Source organism: Zea mays, chromosome 10 (assembly GCF_902167145.1).
Source record: "Zea mays cultivar B73 chromosome 10, Zm-B73-REFERENCE-NAM-5.0, whole genome shotgun sequence".
In the NCBI taxonomy this organism is placed as follows: Eukaryota; Viridiplantae; Streptophyta; class Magnoliopsida; order Poales; family Poaceae; genus Zea; species Zea mays.
Genome location: NC_050105.1, coordinates 22,053,632 through 22,074,944, shown reverse-complemented (window position 1 = coordinate 22,074,944; position 21,313 = coordinate 22,053,632). Strand labels below are relative to the sequence as shown.

At 57.3% G+C, this 21,313-nt stretch overlaps 1 protein-coding gene across 6 annotated transcripts; it reads right to left on the bottom strand.

Annotated features, from left to right (window-relative positions):
* Window positions 1-335: 335 nt before the first annotated feature.
* LOC100275829 (uncharacterized) lies at window positions 336-20,125 on the bottom strand. Of its 6 annotated transcripts, none has more exons than XM_023301119.1 (3): window positions 18,962-20,125; window positions 18,516-18,599; window positions 336-731 (listed from the first exon to the last, which is right to left on the bottom strand). In XM_023301119.1, exons 1-2 carry the CDS (start codon window positions 19,940-19,942, stop codon window positions 18,561-18,563), a joined length of 1,020 nt encoding a protein of 339 aa, XP_023156887.1. In that variant the 5' UTR covers window positions 19,943-20,125; the 3' UTR covers window positions 336-731; window positions 18,516-18,560. The 6 variants fall into 6 exon arrangements, with proteins under 6 accessions (XP_023156887.1, XP_008661712.1, XP_035818875.1 ...); XM_008663490.3 differs by having other exon boundaries at window positions 18,905-20,122; XM_035962982.1 differs by lacking the exon at window positions 336-731 and adding an exon at window positions 2,247-2,640.
* Between the last annotated feature and the right edge of the window lie 1,188 nt (window positions 20,126-21,313).

Sequence of the window (21,313 nt, the reverse complement as noted above, 5' to 3'; positions counted from 1 at the left end):
AAAAAATCGGTGGTCAGACCCAGACCGTCAATAATAACTCTTATTTTTTGCAGCCGGTGTACGCCGCCAAAAACTATATAGGATTTTTCGGTGGTATAAGCATTTTCAAAGCAAAAAATATAAAAAAAGTAAAATTAATAGTAATTTCTACAATACTATATATCACAGCACTATCATAGCAACACAAATTCTCAGAATTACACACATTCACCATAAATATCACAATCCATCACAATTTCTCACAAATACATCACAAACCACCACAATACATCATAAATCCATTACAATTCACCACAAACTCACAAATCCACCATAATATACATAAGAATCCATCATAGTTCATAACAAATCCATCACAACATGTTAAATTCACCACAAGAGTCAAATCATCACATATAGGCGTCAGGTAGCTCGAGCAGGGGCGTCGGGGCGGGGCCAGGCGTGAGAAGGGTCGCACGGTGCGGTCGCGTGTGAGGAGCGGCACCATGGTGTGGTCGGGCGTTGGGCGGTTTGGCGACGGCTCAATCAGGTAGGAGAGCTAGATTTTGAATTGGCAGAGAAGAGAGACAGGGAACCCTATAAAATTCGTAGTTTCGGCGGTCGAGTCCCTGTCCGTCGAAAATAGTGCTTGTTTTCGGCTGTAAATTCGGGCCGCCAAAAATTCTCGTGTAATTTTCGGCGGTTTCGTAGGCCATCGAAAATTAGTTGTTATTTTCAGCCGTCGTCCGCCGCTGAAAATGGAAGTAAATGTTGTTGTGTTAGAAGCGTCCAAACCAAGTTAGAGACTCAATCTATATTAAGTTTTAGTCTACCTTAGAATTTTTGACCTTCCTGCAATAAAACCGACACCTAAGACGCATGTACATTTATTTTAATCATCCACGTATGGATGAAAAGCTAATTTTATAAGCTAACTAATGGCTTTCGTTTGAAGTTAAAATTCCACCAGAGTCAATGGTAGTCATCAAAATAAGCCAACATCTAGAATTCGTCACAATGATGTGTGACCATCTTTTGATCTTTTTTTGAAAAAAAAATGTAATGGCTCTTCCTTTCATTAAAGTGGGAAAGAGGGTACACAAAAATAGTTAGCACTCAACAAGAGTACACCTCCTATTGGGTGAGACTAGAATGACTAAACTCGCAGGAGCCTAGATACAATGGAAGACCAAGCTGCTAATGGATAGCAACGCTCATGAATAGTGAAAGGTGGCTCTCTTTAATGATGTGTCACAATCTTTTGATCTATTACGTTGTGTATGATCTTATAACATGGTAGGAGACGTATCGAAGGGATGCGAATTAAGACCTTTAAGATTTATATTTTAAGGTTTGGGTTTTGCTTTGTCAATCTCTCATCAAACATGATTATGAACCTCGCTTTCGTGATCTTAATCATATATTGAGATGCTAAATTTCGAGTTCTTATTTATGTTCTTTGTTTCACAGATGGTATCCTTCTTGACGAGGTCAATCAAATTAGTGGCATGCTTGGTAACGAGAGGAGTAGTGGTGCTAAGATTGTTGAGTTAACATCTTTTAACTAAAATAGAATCGGCAAAACGAGAGTTGTCGCGAAGCCTGGTAGGCGATCAGGATCCTCATCTCGAGTAGGCTTTGTTGGATACTCTTATTCACCTCAATTCATATGTATTGAGGTGAATTGAAGTGTAACTTAAACTAATTTACAACTCAATTTATCACAATACATGCATTTGGATTGAAGTGAATACGAGAGTATGCAAACAAAGCCATAGGGATGGATGGAAGAGACGATGTTGAGGCAGAGGTATCCCTGACACGGTCGGAGTCGGAGCGAGCGGTAGAGAAGGCTAGGCTAGGTTGAAGTGGCCTAGTGTCGGTCCTAAGGGTGGGGCAGAAGGGGGGCACCACCCTAGGCCCCAAATCTATAGGGCCTAATTCTAGGTATATATATAGTTAGATTATAGAAGAAATTTTGAAGTAGCACTATAATATGTATTTTTTTATTTACTTGTTGGTTGATATGTTTTTAGATGTATATTGAGAGCTTATATTGGTAATATTTATGTATAAATATAATTAGAAGGACCTCTTTTTTGAATTTTGTCTCGGGGCCCTAAAATCCCACCACGCCACGGTGACGCAGTGGAGGCAGTGACTAAGACTATCTTCTACGGTTCACTCTATATTTCTTCGCATATATCCCACTCACATGCTATGTCAGCGTTCTCTTCCCCTATATTTATATCATCTACAACAGTAAATTAATCCTCTATACCTCACCATACTATTATTATATACATTTTTTTTCAACTAACCAAATTTGAATTACACAAGAACGTACATTAGTACATATAACTCGAACATGTGTAGATAAAACCTCCTTAAATTAAAAAAGTAAGTTTAGATCCACAAACAGAGCAAAGGAAAAGTGGTTTTTTTGTGATTTAGGTGTAAATCCATGGAAACCGAGCTCGGAGATTCCATTGGCGGGGTCGTGCAGCACACCATGCGCCAACCGAGCAGCCTCTTCATGTCAGTCCAGCGCCGCCGGATACACCGTTTGCCACAGTTCGCCGGCGCTGGATCCACTCCGGACGAAGTCCGACGGCGGTCGAAGCTGCGGGGACTGACGACAGGCTGGCGGGACAGACATCACTGTCAACCATGGGGAGAGGTAGCGTGAAGGTTGTCGTCGAAATGAGGGACGATAGATGCTACCGTTGTAGCGTTTAGAGTGGTTCTATTAGCCTTAAAACGAGAGGGAGGAGAGACGAACGGGGAACCGTTGAAACCGCTAGGCGCTACCGCATTATGCAGCTAGTCTATCTCTTACTTTTCTTGTCCCTACAGTGATTTTCTCTAAATTCTCTTCCTATATTTCACTACTATCATAAAATATTATTTTATCTACTTATACATCACTATCATTAATATTTTTTCTCGTAAAAACAGTGCTGCGTACGTTGCTCGAGGGTAGGGAGCCGGCTCGCTCCCCAGATCTGGTGAATCCTTGTATCACACGCTACCAATGTAGCAGTTTTGGGCTATCCGCAACAGTTTTCTCTAAATTTTTCCTTCTATACTATTTTTTGTGTCACATCATCAATATTCCATCCTCTACCTTTTCATCTTCCGCAACGGTTCCCTATATTCTCTTCCTATACCCCACTACAACCATAAGAATATCATTTCCTATACCTATTTTTTATCTACTATCAATTTTTCTCTATCTAATAAATACTCCCGTGTATATAAAACCACGCAAGAGGAGTGACTAGTGTTACCCTTCTGGCGGGTTACTGTGCACAGCATGTAGCGTTGCTCTACACACGCTAAACAAGGGGAGGGAGCGCCTGGCGGGATGAGCTGTGCATAGCCTTAGACTGTCCGCACGGGTTGCCGCGCGAGCCCCCTCCCCTTGCCCTGTAGCATGCATGGCGGCTACAGGGGCGCCCTCCATGGCCGCAGCTGTCGGGGACCATAATTAGGGGTACCCTCAAGACGCCTAATTCCCAGCTGGTAACCCCCATCAACATAAAGCTGCAAAGGCCTGATGGGTGCGATTAAGTCAGGGATCAGTCCATACGAGCGACTCGATCACGCCTCGCCCGAGCCTAGCCTCGGACAAGGGCAGCCGACCCCGAGGGATTTCCGTCTCGCCCGAGGCCCCCCTTTAATGGCGGACACTTCTCCGGCTCGCCCGAGGCCTTGCCTTCGCTGAGAAGCGACCATGACTAAATCGCCGCACCGACCGACCGAGTCGCAGGAGCATTTAACGCAAAGGTGGCCTGACACCTTTATCCTGACGCGCGCCCCCCGGCAGAGCCGAAGTGACCGCCGTCACTTCGCCGCTCCACTGACCAGTCTGACAGAAGGACAGCGCCGTCTGCGCCACTCCGACTGCAGTACCACTTGACAGAGTGAGACTGACAGGCAGTCAGGCCTTGCCAAAGGCGCCATAGGAAACTCCGCTCCGCCCGACCCAGGGCTCGGACTCGGGCTAAGCCCCGGAAGACGGCGAACTCCGCTCCGCCCGACCCAGGGCTCGGACTCGGACTAGGCCCCGGAAGACGGCGAACTCCGCTCCGCCCGACCCAGGGCTCGGACTCGGGCTAAGCCCCGGAAGACGGCGAACTCCGCTCCGCCCGACCCGGGGCTCGGACTCGGGCTAAGCCCCGGAAGACGGCGAACTCCGCTCCGCCCGACCCAGGGCTCGGACTCGGGCTAGGCCCCGGAAGACGGCGAACTCCGCTCCGCCCGACCTAGGGCTCGGACTCGGGCTAGGCCCCGGAAGACGGCGAACTCCGCTCCGCCCGACCCAGGGCTCGGACTCGGGCTAGGCCCCGGAAGACGGCGAACTCCGCTCCGCCCGACCCAGGGCTCGGACTCGGGCTAGGCCCCGGAAGACGGCGAACTCCGCTCTGCCCGACCCAGGGCTCGGACTCGGGCTCAGCCCCAGAAGACGACGAACTCCGCTTCGCCCGACCCCAGGGCTCGGACTCCGCCCTGGCCTCTGCCGAACAACCTCCGCCTCGCCCGACCCGGAGGCTCGGGCTCGGCCTCGGCCATGGAAGACAGACTCGACCTCGGCTTCGGAGGAGCCTCCACGTCGCCCGACCTAGGGCACAGGCCCGCCACGTCAACAGGAAGCGCCATCATCACCCTACCCCGAGCCGACTCGGGCCGCAGAGAACAAGACCGGTGTCCCATCTGGCTAGCTCCGCCAGATAGGCAATGATGGCGCCCCGCTAGCCCTGTGACGACGGCGGCTCTTAGCTCCCTTACGGAAGCAGGGGGATGTCAGCAAGGACTCAACCGCTCCGACAGCTGTCTCTCCGCCAGGCTCTGTTGCTCCTCCGACAGCCACGACATCACACCAGCAGGGTGCCAAGATCTCTCCGGCTGCCACATTGGCATGTACTTAGGGCGCTAGCTCTCCCTCCGCTAGACACGTAGCACTCTGCTACATCCCCATTGTACACCTGGATCCTCTCCTTACGCCTATAAAAGGAAGGACCAGGGCCTTCTTAGAGAAGGTTGGCCGCGCGGGGACGAGGGCGGGACAGGCGCTCTCTTGGGGCCGCTCGCTTCCCTCACCCGCGTGGACGCTTGTAACCCCCTACTGCAAGCGCACCCGACCTGGGCGCGGGACGAACACGAAGGTCGCGAGATTTCCACCTCTCTCACGCCCGTCTCCGGCCGCCTCGCTTTCCCCCCTTCGCGCTCGCCCACGCGCTCGACCCATCTGGGCTGGGGCACGCGGCACACTCACTCGTCGGCTCAGGGACCCCCCGGTCTCGAAACGCCGACAGTTGGCGCGCCAGGTACGGGCCTGCTGCGTGCTGACGAACAGCTTCCCGTCAAGCTCCAGATGGGCAGTCTCCAGCAGCCTCTCCGACCCGGGACGGTGCTCCGTTTCGGGAGTCTTGAGTTCATGTCCTTCGACGGCAGCTACGACATGATACTCCTTCCACCGCCGCGCGACAACGACAATGGCGGCCGACAACCCGCCCGCCGGCGGCGGAATCGACGACATCTTCCCCGCGTGGTGGAAGAACAACATTCAAGCTCGCCCTGTCCTCTCCCCCGCCAACGGAGGAGGAGGCGGGGCAACCTAGGCCAAGCGGGAGGCCGCGCTTCGTCGGCTGTCGAGCGAATCGACGTCCCCAGCGCCCCAACGGAAGGCACGCCGGGCGTCGACCTCGCGTTCGAGACGAAGGCAAGCGCCGTCCCCCCGCGACACACCAATCCCGAGCAAGAGGACGACGCCAGCGCGCTCGCGGAAAGCTTGCAGGACGTCGCCCTCGTACCTGAGACGACGGTGCAACCAGTCCCCGATGAGACTATGTCGCTCCTCGTCGACCAAAAGGTACCGACTGATTCCCATCCTACGTCATTTCGACTCGGCCTCAACCCGCCTGGCGACCTCGCTTTGGCGGGCGCTCTCGTTGAGGCGAGTGCAACCCCTCTGGGGTTTCGTATGCGGTCGCCTTGGGACCGATTGACGGATGTCTCGACCTACGGGCCCTCTGGGTCCGAGGAAGATGACGATCCCAGCATCTGTTGGGATTTCTCTGGATTTGGCAACCCCAGTGCCATGCGGGACTTTATGACCGCATGTGACTACTGCCTCTCCGACTGTTCCGACGGTAGCCGCAGCCTTGACGGCGAGGACTGCGGCCCAAGCCGCGAATGTTTCCACGTCGAGCTAGGGGATCCCTCCGAAGGCAACCATCTCGGCATGCCGGAGGACGGTGATCTTCCTAGGCCGGTGCCTCGCGCCGACATCCCGCGGGAGCTAGCTGTGGTCCCCGTTCCGGCGGGGGGTCACGACCCACAGCTCGAGCAAGTCCGCGGGGCGCAGGCCAGGCTCGACGATGGAGCAGGAGCGCTTGAGACGATCCGCCGGGACGTCGGGCAGGTATGGGCGGGCCAACCCCCGGCCGGAGAAATACGTCACCTGCCCCAAGGTTTCCAGCACCGCGTCGCCAACAACGTCAGGGTCAGACCACCACTCGCATCCAGCGGGGTCGGTCAGAACCTGGCAGCCGCAGTGATGCTCCTCCACGCGATGTCGGAGCCATCAACCGCCGAGGGTCGGCGAATCCAGGGAGAGCTCAAGAATCTCCTGGAAGGCGCTGCGGTCCGACGGGCCGAGAGCTCTGCCTCCCGAAGGCAGGGATACCCCTCGGAACCTCATGTCGCGACTTCCCGATTCATGCGGGAAGCCTCGGTCTACACCGAGCGCACGCGCAACACCGCGCCTGCGGCCCCGGGCCACCTCGGCAACGAGCACCATCGTCGCGACCGTCGGGCCCACCTCGACGAGAGGGTGCGCCGAGGCTACCACCCCAGGCGTGGGGGACGCTATGACAGCGGGGAGGATCGGAGTCCCTCGCCCGAACCACCCGGTCCGCAGGCCTTCAGTCGGGCCATCCGACGGGCGCCGTTCCCGACCCGGTTCCGACCCCCGACTACTATCACAAAGTACTCGGGGGAAACAAGACCGGAACTGTGGCTCGCCGACTACCGCCTGGCCTGCCAACTGGGTGGAACGGACGACGACAACCTCATCATCCGCAACCTCCCCATGTTCCTCTCCGACACTGCCCGCGCCTGGTTGGAGCACCTGCCTCCGGGGCAGATCTCCAACTGGGATGACTTGGTCCAAGCCTTCGCCGGCAATTTCCAGGGCACGTACGTGCGCCCGGAAATTCCTGGGACCTCCGAAGCTGCCGACAACAGCCGGGAGAGTCACTCCGGGACTACATCCGGCGATTCTCGAAGCAGCGCACCGAGCTGCCCAACATCACCGGCTCGGATGTCATCGGCGCGTTCCTTGCCGGCACCACCTGCCGTGACCTGGTGAGTAAGTTGGGTCGCAAGACCCCCACCAGGGCGAGCGAGCTGATGGACATCGCCACCAAGTTCGCCTCTGGCCAGGAGGCGGTCGAGGCTATCTTCCGAAAGGACAAGCAGCCCCAGGGCCGCCCATCGAAAGAGGCTCCCGAGGCGTCTACTCCGCGCGGCACCAAGAAGAAAGGCAAGAAGAAGTGGCAATCGAAACGCGACGCCGCCGACGCGGACCTTGTCGCCGCCGCCGAGTACAAGAACCCTCGGAAACCCCCCGGAGGTGCTAACCTCTTCGACAAGATGCTCAAGGAGCCGTGCCCCTACCATCAGGGGCCCGTCAAGCACACCCTCGAGGAGTGCGTCATGCTTCGGCGCCACTTCCATAGGGCCGGGCCACCCGCAGAGGGTGGCAGGGCCCACGACGACGACAAAAAGGAAGATCACCAAGCAGGAGAGTTCCCCGAGGTCCGCGACTGCTTCATGATCTACGGTGGGCATGCGGCGAATGCCTCGGCTCGGCATCGTAAGCAAGAGCGCCGGGAGGTCTGCTCGGTGAAGGTGGCGGCGCCAGTCTACCTAGACTGGTCCGACAAGCCCATCACCTTCGACCAAGCTGACCACCCCGACCGCGTGCCGAGCCCGGGGAAATACCCGCTCGTCGTCGACCCCATCATCGGCGACGTCAGGCTCACCAAGGTCCTGATGGACGGGGGCAGCTGCCCTCAACATCATCTACGCCGAGACCCTCAGGCTCCTGCGCGTCGATCTGTCCTCCGTCCGAGCAGGCGCTGCGCCCTTCCACGGGATCATCCCTGGGAAGCGCGTCCAGCCCCTCGGACGACTCGACCTCCCCGTCTGCTTCGGAACGCCCTCCAACTTCCGAAGGGAGACTTTGACGTTCGAGGTGGTCGGGTTCCGAGGAACCTACCACGCGGTACTGGGGAGGCCATGCTACGCGAAGTTCATGGCCGTCCCCAACTACACCTACCTGAAGCTCAAGATGTCGGGCCCCAACGGGGTCATCACCGTCGGCCCCACGTACAAACACGCGTTCGAATGCGACGTGGAGTGCGTGGAGTACGCCGAGGCCCTCGCCGAGTCCGAGGCCCTCATCGCCGACCTGGAGAACCTCTCCAAAGAGGTGCCAGACGTGAAGCGTCATGCCGGCAACTTCGAGCCAGCGGAGACGGTTAAGGTCGTCCCTCTCGACCCCAGTGGCGACACCTCCAAGCAGATCTGGATCGGTTCTGGGCTCGACCCCAAATAGGAAGCAGTGCTCGTCGACTTTCTCCGCGCAAACGCCGACGTCTTTGCGTGGAGTCCCTCGGACATGCCCGGCATACCGAGGGATGTCGTCGAGCACTCGCTGGATATTCGAGCCGGAGCCCGACCCGTCAGGCAGCCTCTGCGCCGATTCCACGAGGAGAAGCGCAGAGTGATAGGCGAGGAGATCCACAAGCTAATGGCAGCAGGGTTCATCAAAGAGGTATTCCATCCCGAATGGCTTGCCAACCCTGTGCTTGTGAGGAAGAAAGGGGGGAAATGGCGGATGTGTGTAGACTACACCGGTCTCAACAAAGCATGTCCGAAGGTTCCCTACCCTCTACCTCGCATCGATCAAATCGTGGATTCCACTGCTGGGTGCGAAACCCTGTCCTTCCTCGATGCCTACTCAGGGTATCACCAAATCCGGATGAAAGAGTCCGACCAGCTCGCGACTTCTTTCATCACGCCCTTCGGCATGTATTGCTACGTCACCATGCCGTTCGGCTTGAGGAACGCGGGCGCGACGTACCAGCGGTGCATGAACCATGTGTTCGGCGAACACATCGGTCGCACGGTCGAGGCCTACGTCGATGACATCGTAGTCAAGACAAGGAAGGCTTCCGACCTCCTCTCCGACCTTGAAGTGACATTCTGATGTCTCAAAGCGAAAGGCGTCAAGCTCAATCCCGAGAAGTGTGTCTTCGGGGTGCCCCGGGGCATGCTCTTGGGGTTCATCGTCTCCGAGCGAGGCATCGAAGCCAACCCGGAGAAGATCGCAGCTATCACCAGCATGGGGCCCATCAAGGACTTAAAAGGCGTACAGAGGGTCATGGGATGTCTCGCGGCCCTGAGCCGCTTCATCTCACGCCTCGGCGAAAGAGGTCTGCCTCTGTACCGCCTCTTAAGGAAGGCCGAGTGTTTCGCTTGGACCCCTGAGGCCGAAGAAGCTCTCGGGAACCTGAAGGCGCTCCTTACAAAGGCGCCTATCTTGGTACCCCCAGCTGATGGAGAAGCCCTCTTGGTCTACGTCGTCGCGACCACTCAGGTGGTTAGCGCCGCGATTGTGGTCGAGAGGCAAGAAGAAGGGCATGCATTGCCCGTTCAGGGGCCAGTCTACTTCGTCGGCGAGGTACTGTCCGAGACCAAGATCCGCTACCCACAAGTTCAGAAGCTGTTGTATGCAGTGATCCTGACGAGGCAAAAGTTGCGGCATTACTTCGAGTCTCATCCGGTAACTGTGGTGTCATCCTTCCCCCTGGGGGAGATCATCCAGTGCCGAGAGGCCTCGGGCAGGATCGCAAAGTGGGCGGTGGAAATCATGGGCGAAACAATCTCGTTCGCCCCTCGGAAGGCCATCAAGTCCCAGGTGTTGGCAAACTTCGTAGCCGAATGGGTCGACACCCAGCTGCCGACGGCTCCGATCCAACCGGAGCTCTGGACCATGTTTTTCGACGGGTCGTTGATGAAGACGGGAGCCGGCGCGGGCCTGCTCTTCATCTCGCCCCTCGGGAAACACCTACGCTACGTGCTACGCCTCCATTTCCCGGCGTCCAACAATGTGGCTGAGTACGAGGCACTGGTCAACGGGTTGCGGATCGCCATCGAGCTAGGGGTCAGACGCCTCGACGCCAGCGGTGACTCGCAGCTCGTCATCGACCAAGTCATGAAGAACTCCCACTGCCGCGACCCGAAGATGGAGGCCTACTGCGATGAGGTTCGGCGCCTAGAAGACAAGTTCTACGGGCTCGAGCTCAACCACATCGCTCGGCGCTACAACGAGACTGCGGACGAGCTGGCTAAAATAGCCTCGAGGCGAACAACGGTTCCCCCGGACGTCTTCTCCCGGGATCTGCATCAACCCTCCGTCAAGATCAACGACACGCCCGAGCCCGAGGCACCCTCGGTCCAGCCCGAGGCACCCTCGGCTCGGCCCGAGGCGACCTCGGTTCAGCCCGAGGTACCCTCGGCCCCCGAGGGCGAGGCACTGCACGTCGAGGAGGAGCAGAGCGGGGCCACGCCTGATCGAAATTGGCAGACCCCGTACCTGCAATATCTCCGCCAAGGAGAGCTACCCCTCGACCAAGCCGAGGCTCGGCGGGTAGCGCGACGCGCCAAGTCGTTCGTCTTGCTGGGCGATGAGGAGGAGCTCTACCACCGCAGCCCCTCGGGCATCCTCCAGCGATGCATCTCCATCGCCGAAGGTCAGGAACTCCTGCAAGAAATACACTCGGGGGCTTGCGGCCATCATGCAGCGCCTCGAGCCCTTGTCGGGAATGCTTTCCGGCAAGGCTTCTACTGGCCAACGGCGGTGGCTGACGCCACTAGAATTGTCCGCACCTGCGAAGGGTGCCAATTCTATGCGAAGCAGACCCACCTGCCCGCTCAGGCTCTGCAGACGATACCCATCACCTGGCCCTTTGCTGTATGGGGTCTGGACCTCGTCGGTCCCTTGCAGAAGGCGCCCGGGGGCTACACGCACCTGCTGGTCGCCATCGAAAAATTCTCCAAGTGGATCGAGGTCCGACCCCTAAACAGCATCAGGTCCGAGCAGGCGGTGGCGTTCTTCACCAACATCATCCATCGCTTCGGGGTCCCAAACTCCATCATCACCGACAACGGTACCCAGTTCACCGGCAGAAAATTCTTGGATTTTTGCGAGGATCACCACATCCGGGTGGACTGGGCCGCCGTGGCTCATCCCATGTCGAATGGGCAAGTAGAGCGTGCCAATGGCATGATTCTACAAGGGCTCAAGCCCAGGATTTACAACGACCTCAACAAGTTCGGCAAGCGATGGATGAAGGAACTCCCCTCGGTGATCTGGAGCCTGAGGACAACGCCGAGCCGAGCCACGGGTTTCACGCCGTTCTTCCTGGTCTACGGGGCCGAGGCCATCTTGCCCACTGACCTGGAATACGGCTCCCCAAGGACGAGGGCCTACGACGATCAAAGCAACCAAGCTAGCCGAGAAGAATCGCTGGACCAGCTGGAAGAGGCTCGGGACAAGGCCTTACTACACTCGGCGCGGTACCAGCAGTCCCTGCGACGCTACCACGCCCGAGGGGTCCGGCCCCGAGACCTCCAGGTGGGCGACCTGGTGCTTCGGCTGCGGCAAGACGCCCGAGGGAGGCACAAGCTCACGCCCCCCTGGGAGGGGCCATTCGTCATCGCCAAAGTTCTGAAGCCCGGAACATACAAGCTGGCCAACAATCAAGGCGAGATCTACGGCAACGCTTGGAACATCAAACAGCTACGTCGCTTCTGCCCTTAAGATGTTTTCAAGTTGTTCATATACCTCGCACCCACGCAAAGTTTAGTCAGCAAGGAAGGGTCGGCCTTGCCTCGGCAAAGCCCGACCCTCCCTCGGGGGCTAAAAGGGGGGAGACCCCCTCTGCGTCGAAATTTTCTCGAAAAAAGATCTCTTTTAGCAGAATATCTTTCGTGCTTTTTGACTACTTCGAAAAGCGGATCCTGAAAACGACGGAGTACACGTAAGCAGCCAAGGCTGACCGAGCCGAGGGACTCCTACGCCTCCGGGATACGGATACCTCACTCATCACCTTCTACGATAAGTAACTCGCGTTCAGTTAAAGTGATTCCACGGACCGAACAAGTCTTTACGTTCGGAAGCTCTTCTGCCGAAGCGGTCCTTCAAGCCTTCTCGACTGAATCGGTGACAGGGCCTCATGGATGGGTGAAAGTACGCGTAAGTGGCAAGGCCGACCGAGCCGAGGGACTCCCACGCCTCCGGGATACGGATACCTCACTCATCACCTTCCGCGAGAAGCAACTCTCGCTCGCACAAACATCCCTGTTACCGACAAAAAGTCCAGATGCTCGAAATAAGAGGAAAGGAGACGCAGCTTTACAACGCAGCGAGGGTGTGTTTTCTGGCCTCAGCGGCCGCAGAAGGCACACGCTACAAGACAATCTGATCCTGCAGGCTCGGGTCTTCACGCTGGAAGGGGGCTAGCACCCTCGGCATCGACGACACCTTCAGCGAGATCCGACCCAGCCTCGGACGGCGACGCGGTCCAGGGACTTCTCCGGGAATCCGGCCCGAGCAGGCGGCTCGGCCGGTTACCCCAGGGGCCTCGGCCAACCATCTTCCAAGGGCGCCAGCCCGGTCCGAGGCCTCGGCTGATCAACTCCGGCGTCGGTCCCGCTGACGGACAACCCGGCTAGGCTCCGGCCAACCAGGTTTTTCATTTTCGAGCCAACTCCGCCTCTGTTCGTGCTGATATCGCTACCCCTGGCCTCGGCTCGTCGAAGAGCGGCCAAGGGGTCTCTTTAACTAAGCTAGAGGAGCCTCAGACAACAAGGCCGATCGAGCCGAGGGACTCCTACGCCTCCGGGATACGGATACCTCACTCGTCACCTTGACACGGGGCGACTCATGCTTGGTGAAGCGGTTCAGATAATCAACAGGCGAGACTTAGTGCTCGAAAATGAGGAAAAAACACGGCTCCGCGCCAAATTTACATACATGTTCAGGCCTCGACAGCCATGATGAACAAAGACACTAGCATTCAAAGTGCCATTACCAACGGAACTTCAGTTCCATCCCCGCGGGTACGAATAACCCCACAAGACCGGGGAACCCGCGGAGCGATCGCGAACCGACGGGCGGCCCGTCGCCGCCCGATCCGGCAACAGCGGCAACCACCCTCGCCCCGGGTGGCGAAGCAGCTTCGGCAGCGGCTTCGGGGCAGGTGTTACGACAGGAGGGCTCTCACCCGCAGAGGACGAGAACCAGCCATTCAGGCCGGGAGACGGAGACCCAGGGCTACTGGCGGAATTGACAATCTCATCGGTAGAGAAGCCATCTCCGGCTGCCGACGCCTCGAAGCGCGCCGGCAGGTCTTCGCCCTGGTCAGAACCGGCCAGAGCGTGGGCGCCGCCCTCGCGGGACGCAGCGCAACCGTCGTCCGGACGGAGGGCGTAGTGTTGCGCCCTAGCCGAGTGATAGCGGCCCACCTATCCCGGCATGGCTGGGGGAAGTCTCCACGAAACTGGAGGATGCCATTCTCCCCCAGACGCTGGGGGAAGAAAAGGGCAGCCGACCCACGCGGGGGCAGCCCCCCGACTCGCCTCATCCTCCATCTTGGCCTGGATGACGAAAATCCTCGAGGCCGAGGGAGGGGCAGAGGCCGCGGCCCGGCTCGCTTTCCCCCACCATCAAGCCGGAGGTCACCATCTTGGGTGACCGCCGGTGGAGGGGTGCAGCCGGGCTGCATGATGAAAATCCTTGAAGCCGAACGATGGCTGAAAGGTACCAACTCCCCCGGAGTTGCGTTCCTCCAACGATGAGGCGGAAAGACGGCGGGTACCCCCCATCCGGGGGCTTGGAAGATGGAAAGACACGACGCATAAGGGAGGAAGAAGACATGGTCGCCTTCCGAAAGGGGTCACCCTCCTTTTAAAGGCAATTCTCCCTACGTGCGCCCCCAAACGTCACGGGCTGAGTCTTCTCCAACACGCTCCAAGGCCCTCCCCTGCGGTGCGGGGGCTGGGTCCCGCATGTCATGCAAACCGGCTCAGAGCAGAAGAAGCCAAACCACCGCGCGTGGCGCACACGACCGCCCAGCAGCTACAAGCAACCCCCCACTTTTGCCCAGACCAACGGGCGGAAGGGGCGGGCAGCCATGCAGGCGGCATGCAACCGCGCCAGGTGGACGTGCTTCTCCGACTCCCATCACGCCAGCATGGAGGCCCAGGCCCATGCGTCACGCAACCGGCGCGCCAGATGCTGCATGCAAGCAACTGCACCGCCACTTGCGCCACCACCGCGCCTCTTCGGTTGCGGAACCAATACCGCGACTCGAGGCGGCCCAGCGCACGACCCAGCAGTGCCAGCCTGGCGCGACGGTCAATGCAGCCGAAAGTGGGGCGGCAGTAATGACGGTGGCAGGCGGGCGGGAGCGGCGGTCACGTCGTCAGCCAGGCTCACGTCCCATCCAGGGGCAGCAACAGAACCCCCTCTCACGGCGTGAAGGTAGGGCGCCCGTGATCCGTTCCTCGAACGGCTCGCGCACGCGCAACGGCCGCCCCGCCAACCACTCGCCCCATCGCATTAACTCCGCGGCGGGACAGGCGGCGCTTCTGGCAGGAGAAGCGGGCGACGCTTCGCCTTCGCCGTAATAACCGCGCCAAAAAAGGTACGCCACGTCGTTCGATTTCGTATCCTTTTCCTTTTTTCCTCTTTCTCTATCTCTTGCAACAGGGACCGGGAAAGGGGGATACCCCGAAAAGGATCCTTCCCTGTGAAGGAACCGGGCTCCGAGCCCCCCTACTGATCAGAGGTTCGAAGGCTGGCCCTCCGAGGGGTTCAACAGTCGCCTCAGATCGTGTGGGCCCTACACCCACTACTGGTCAGAGGTTCGAAGGCCGGCCCCCCGAAGGGCTCCACGGCCGCCTCAGGCTACTCGGGCTCCGCACCCATTACTGATCAGGGGTTCGAAGGCTGGCCCCCGAAGGGTTCACAGTCGCCTCAGACGCCGAGCGAGGGATGACCAGGGGTACGTTCGATACATAACCAAGGCTCGGGCTGCGCTCCCGAGGTACCCTAGGACATTTCCGAGACCAGCGGGAGCGATTTGTAACGGAATCCCATCAGAGGGAGGCATCGAGCCCTCGGACCCCGTCGCCAGGGGACCGGGTCCGGCAGATCACCCGCAGGTACTTTTGGGCGTGCCTCTAGGCCCCTAGCCGACCCCCCAACGAACGGGGCACGGACGTCCACTCGGATTACCCGCTTGCAGCTCACCGGAGACACCATGTTCGGTGCCCATCGAGGGTAACATGGCGCTCTCCCCCCCTCCTCCTTGCGGAAAGGCGACGTAGGGGCGTATGTAAAAAAGCCGAGTCTGTCCCTGATCGCCCTCTCGCCCTGTGCGGAGGCTCGAGGGCTGCTCTCGCAAACCCGGCTCCGGTCGAACCGTTGACAGCGTCAACATACCAGCCCGAGAGCTTGGGCCCCGACCGTGCACCCGGGCTACGGCCAGTTCGCATGAGGGAACAACCAGACCAGCCAAAGCATTACGCAAGGCATTAAGACCTTGGGGGAGTGAAACCACTCCTCCGAGGCCTCGGGGGCTACACCCGGCGGGTGCGCTCGCGCGCACCCACCGGAACAAAATGCAACCGAGAAAGGCTGGTCCCCTTGCAAAAAAGTGCGACGAAAGCCTCCAAGTGAGTGCTAACACTCCCTTCGAGGCTCGGGGGCTACTGTTGGGGACCATAATTAGGGGTACCCTCAAGACGCCTAATTCTCAGCTGGTAACCCCCATCAGCATAAAGTTGTAGAGGCCTGATGGGTGCGATTAAGTCAGGGATCAGTCCATACGAGCGACTCGATCACGCCTCGCCTGAGCCTAGCCTCGGACAAGGGCAGCCGACCCCGAGGGATTTCCGTCTCGCCCGAGGCCCCCCTTTAACGGCGGACACTTCTCCGGCTCGCCCGAGGCCTTGCCTTCGCTGAGAAGCGACCATGACTAAATCGCCGCACCGACCGACCGAGTCACAGGAGCATTTAACGCAAAGGTGGCCTGACACCTTTATCCTGACGCGCGCCCCCCGGCAGAGCCGAAGTGACCGCCGTCACTTCGCCGCTCCACTGACCGGTCTAACAGAAGGACAGCGCCGCCTGCGCCACTCCGACTGCAGTGCCACTTGACAGAGTGAGACTGACAGGCAGTCAGGCCTTGCCAAAGGCGCCATAGGAAAGTCCGCTCCGCCCGACCCAGGGCTCGGACTCGGGCTAAGCCCCGGAAGACGGCGAACTCCGCTCCGCCCGACCCAGGGCTCGGACTCGGGCTAGGCCCCGGAAGACGGCGAACTCCGCTCCGCCCGACCCAGGGCTCGGACTCGGGCTAAGCCCTGGAAGACGGCGAACTCCGCTCCGCCCGACCCAGGGCTCGGACTCGGGCTAAGCCCCGGAAGACGGCGAACTCCGCTCCGCCCGACCCAGGGCTCGGACTCGGGCTAGGCCCCGGAAGACGGCGAACTCCGCTCCGCCCGACCTAGGGCTCGGACTCGGGCTAAGCCCCGGAAGACGGCGAACTCCGCTCCGCCCGACCCAGGGCTCGGACTCGGGCTAGGCCCCGGAAGACGGCGAACTCCGCTCCGCCCGACCCAGGGCTCGGACTCGGGCTAGGCCCCGGAAGACGGTGAACTCCGCTCCGCCCGACCCAGGGCTCGGACTCGGGCTCAGCCCCAGAAGACGACGAACTCCGCTTCGCCCGACCCCAGGGCTCGGACTCCGCCCTGGCCTCTGCCGAACAACCTCCGCCTCGCCCGACCCGGAGGCTCGGGCTCGGCCTCGGCCATGGAAGACAGACTCGACCTCGGCTTCGGAGGAGCCTCCACGTCGCCCGACCTAGGGCACAGGCCCGCCACGTCAACAGGAAGCGCCATCATCACCCTACCCCGAGCCGACTCGGGCCGCAGAGAACAAGACCGGTGTCCCATCTGGCTAGCTCCGCCAGATAGGCAATGATGGCGCCCCGCTAGCCCTATGACGACGACGGCTCTCAGCTCCCTTACGGAAGCAGGGGGACGTCAGCAAGGACTCAACCGCTCCGACAGCTGTCTCTCCGCCAGGCTCCGTTGCTCCTCCGACAGCCACGACATCACACCAGCAGGGTGCCAAGATCTCTCCGGCTGCCACATTGGCATGTACTTAGGGTGCTAGCTCTCCCTCCGCTAGACACGTAGCACTCTGCTACATCCCTATTGTACACCTGGATCCTCTCCTTACGCCTATAAAAGGAAGGACCAGGGCCTTCTTAGAGAAGGTTGGCCGCGCGGGGACGAGGGCGGGACAGGCGCTCTCTTGGGGCCGCTCGCTTCCCTCACCCGCGTGGACGCTTGTAACCCCCTACTGCAAGCGCACCCGACCTGGGCGCGGGACGAATACGAAGGCCGCGGGATTTCCACCTCTCTCACGCCCGTCTCCGGCCGCCTCGCTTTCCCCCCTTCGCGCTCGCCCACGCGCTCGACCCATCTGGGCTGGGGCACGCGGCACACTCACTCGTCGGCTCAGGGACCCCCCGGTCTCGAAACGCCGACAGCAGCGGCACCCCCTGCCAGGCACCCTACGCGGCGGAAGTAAACAGCACTCCGCCATAGCCAGCGTCAGTCCGCTGGCTTCTCTAACACTGTTCACATATTTAATAGTTGAAGAAAAAATGGTAAGATGATGAATATAGTTGGATAATGATATTTTATAGGTGTAGTGGGGTATAATGGGAAATTTTAGAGAGAACCGCTGCGGGAGATAAAAAAGTAGGGGATAAAATGTTGATGATGTGACGCAAAAAATTGATATAGAGAGAGAAATTTAGGGAGAACCGCTGTGGATAGTCTTAGACCGTCCGCAGCGCATGTCGCGCCGTACCCCCTCCCCTTGCACTATATACGCGTAGGAGGCCTCTACGCGTGCAGCACCAAATGGCCCCCTACGCGCTGCAGCGCAAGGGGACGCCGCGCCGCTTCCTCAGATCAAGGGGAGCACTGTAGCACCCCCTTGCATAGTGCTCCCCTATTTAGGGCATGTTTGGTTCTATGAGACTAAACTTTAGTCCTTTTTTAGTCCTAAATTACCAAAAATAGGACTAAAGAGAGGCGAGGAAATCTGATTTATTCCCTTTTATTTCCTATATTTAGTAATGTAGGGACTAAAATAGACTAAAAGGAAGGTACTAAAGTTTAGTCCCATGAAACCAAACAACCCCTTAATAGTAGAAAAAATAGTAATAAAAGATGAATAGGATTAGATAATGATATTTTATAGTTGTTGTGGGTATAGGGGATAATATAGGGAGAACTGCTGCGGGAGATGAAAAGATAAGGAGTGAAATGTTGATGATGTGACGCAGAAAGTGATATAGAGAGAAAAATTTAGATTTCACCTGTGCGGACAGTCTTAACTGTCACCGGTAGTTGTACTGTAGACGCTAAATCAAAGGGGAGGTGGCGTCCGGCGGCGGAGAACGCTGCAGACACGCGTTGGCAGGTCAAGAGGAGAAAGAAGACGTCAAAAAAGAAAAAACAAACGTACTGGACGACCAAAACGCTCTGAGTATTCTATATTCAACAAGAAATACCACGGAAAAACGCGGCCATATATATCTGTTGACGTCGATCAGTTGAATATACAGTCTCTAGCAAACAATCAATAAAGTGAAGAACGCGCTACCACCTATCGCGACATTTTCAGCTTCCTCGAAAAAACAAATAATAACTTATGCAAATTTAATATTTTGTGTTTGCACCAAAGAAAAAATTAATATTTTGTGACCTTGCTCATCGAGGTGGATGCTGCGTAGCAATGGAAAAACTGCTCCCGAGCAAGCACCTTGACACGCTTGATGTACTCGTGGAAGCCGATGACGCGCTCGCCGTCCTCGAGGGCGCGGCCAAGGGCGTCGACGGTGTCGTCCATGGCGAGCTCCGACGCCTTGCTCTCAAGCCACCTTGGCGCGTCGCCGCCCGCCGCCCCGTGCGGTGCCAGGAGTAGTGCTGCTCCGGCGTCGTCGGGCGCGCAGCTCGTCTTGTGCAGCCAGGACAGCAGCTCGCCGCGGTGACTAAGGCTGGCCGTCACGGCGCGCTCCAGCCGCATCCTCTCGCCTTCGAGGTCGCGGACGGCGCGGTCCATGGCGTCGGCCCGCGCTCGGAGGTTGCCTTGGCTGGAGGACAAGGCATGTATGTCCTCGTCCACGTGGCCGCGGAAGGCGGCCGCGTCCCTGCCCAGCCTGGAGACGAGCTCGTCGAGCAGCGCCGCGTGCATGCGCTCCTGCTCCTCCTCCTCCGGCGTCGGCGTCGTCGTCGTCGTCGCTCTGGCCGTGGCCGTGGCGTGGACGACGGAGCCGAAGCGCGACGTCAGCGGGTGGCACATCCTCAGGGCACCAACGAGGCTCCGCACGAGTCCGGCGACGCTGGAGCGCGGCACGGCCCAGTCCTCAAGGTAGGGCAGGGTTTGGCGGACGCGCCCGGTGCGGTGGTCCACGAAGGGGTGGTCGCGGGCGAGCGAAGCCGGCGGCGCGGCGGGGAAGACGTAGACGAGCGGCGGCAGGTACGGGTACTCCAGGGGAAGCCATAGGGTGAGAAGGACCGGTGGCAGGGCGGGGGAGACGGTGAGGAGGCCCCGCGCGTTGAGCAGCACGGCGGACGCGCCGCTGTCGCTGGTGTAGGTGTCGACGGACGGCGACAGCGTGGGGAAGTCCTGGAGTACGGCGAGGACATGCTTCCGCACAAGCCACCGGAGGTCAGGGTGCTCGTACGGGGCCAGGGCCGCGTCTACCAGCACCACCGTGCCGGTGGCTGCTGCCATCGCCATGCGCGCGTGCCCGTATCCTCGATCGCAAACGAACGAAATCGAACAGTCGAGGGGAAGACACGGGTAAAACAGCGGCGAGGCTTCTGTTTGTTTCTTTGTTTCGGTAACGCCCGGCCAGGCCGGCAGAAAATGAGACGTTCTGTGACTACGACTTCGACGAGGATTGACAGTAACGACAAGTTTTATGCTACACGCAAAACCTCGCCAAGTTTCCACTGAATTTAACCTGTTCATACGGTGACAGCTATATGCCTGCAATTACTGACCTGTTTAATTGTCAAAAAAAATTGTGTGACTGCCAGCATACTAAAGTTTTCAACAAAGAGGTAGCTTGAAATTTATTGATCCGTATTGTAGGAAAAATTTTGCCTTTATTGTTGAATATGGAAGAAATATATGTGCTTCAAATTACAAGACGTCTCAACAAGGTTTGAGTCAAACTTGTAAAACTGACTACGAATAACAATTTTGTTATTTAGTTTTGAAACTTAATAGTCATATGCACTGATTTGCCTTAAAACATATTTTTATAAAAAGTATAAATGTATTAAGAGTTCATTTGTATTTTAAGAAAAACATTGATTAAAGCTATATTTTAGAAACCGTGTCATTGTGCTAAATTACTTATAATTTTGATTAGAAGGAATACTAGAATAAGAAGGTTACAAGCCGCTCTAATCAATATATTTCAGTTGACTTGTTGGCAGAGATGACAATGGGTAAATCTTTACCGGGTATTGTTATCTCATACTCATACACATGGTAAAAAAAAAACAACCCTATCTAGTCACATATATCCAGTGGTGGGTACAAATTTTTCCCGTACCTATATCCATGTGGGTCAAAGTCATCATCACCCAAACTCACAAAACGTTAAACATATCAAAATAGCACATTACACAGATGATAGATTTTGAACCAAGTCCTATTGCCGTCTACTCATCAATCCAAATATATATCTAGTACATCCATCCTTCCAAATGTCAAGTATATCCATCTAAATACAATTACAAAAATTCTAGCATCATCAAATCATTCATTGGTTAATACATGGTAGTTTATACATATGAGTTAATAAGTATGGGTGAGGGTGGAACATTTCAATATCTGCATACTCATTGGATGAAGGTTTTTGGCAAAAAAAAAATCTATAAGTAAGATATTTAGTCCATATCCATTGGGTACCAGATCGTGAGTACCCATTACCATCTATACTTGCTGGAGATCAAAGATGCATAAACAAAGCTGAAAATCCAAACTTGTAGCAATCACATATCTGAAGTTTTTTCCCGAACATGAAGTTGTATATATTAAGAAGAAAAGGAGAAAGGGGATAAGAACCCCAAAACACACACACGTTAAGCTGTCCAC

Coding starts and splice junctions, on each gene's coding strand:
- LOC100275829 (XM_008663490.3), bottom strand. CDS start 19,942: ATGGCGATGGCAGCAGCCACCGGCACGGTGGTGCTGGTAGACGCGGCC. Junction 18,600..18,904: donor CATCCACCTCGATGAGCAAG/GTCACAAAATAT, acceptor GCGTGTCTGCAG/CGTTCTCCGCCGCCGGACGC.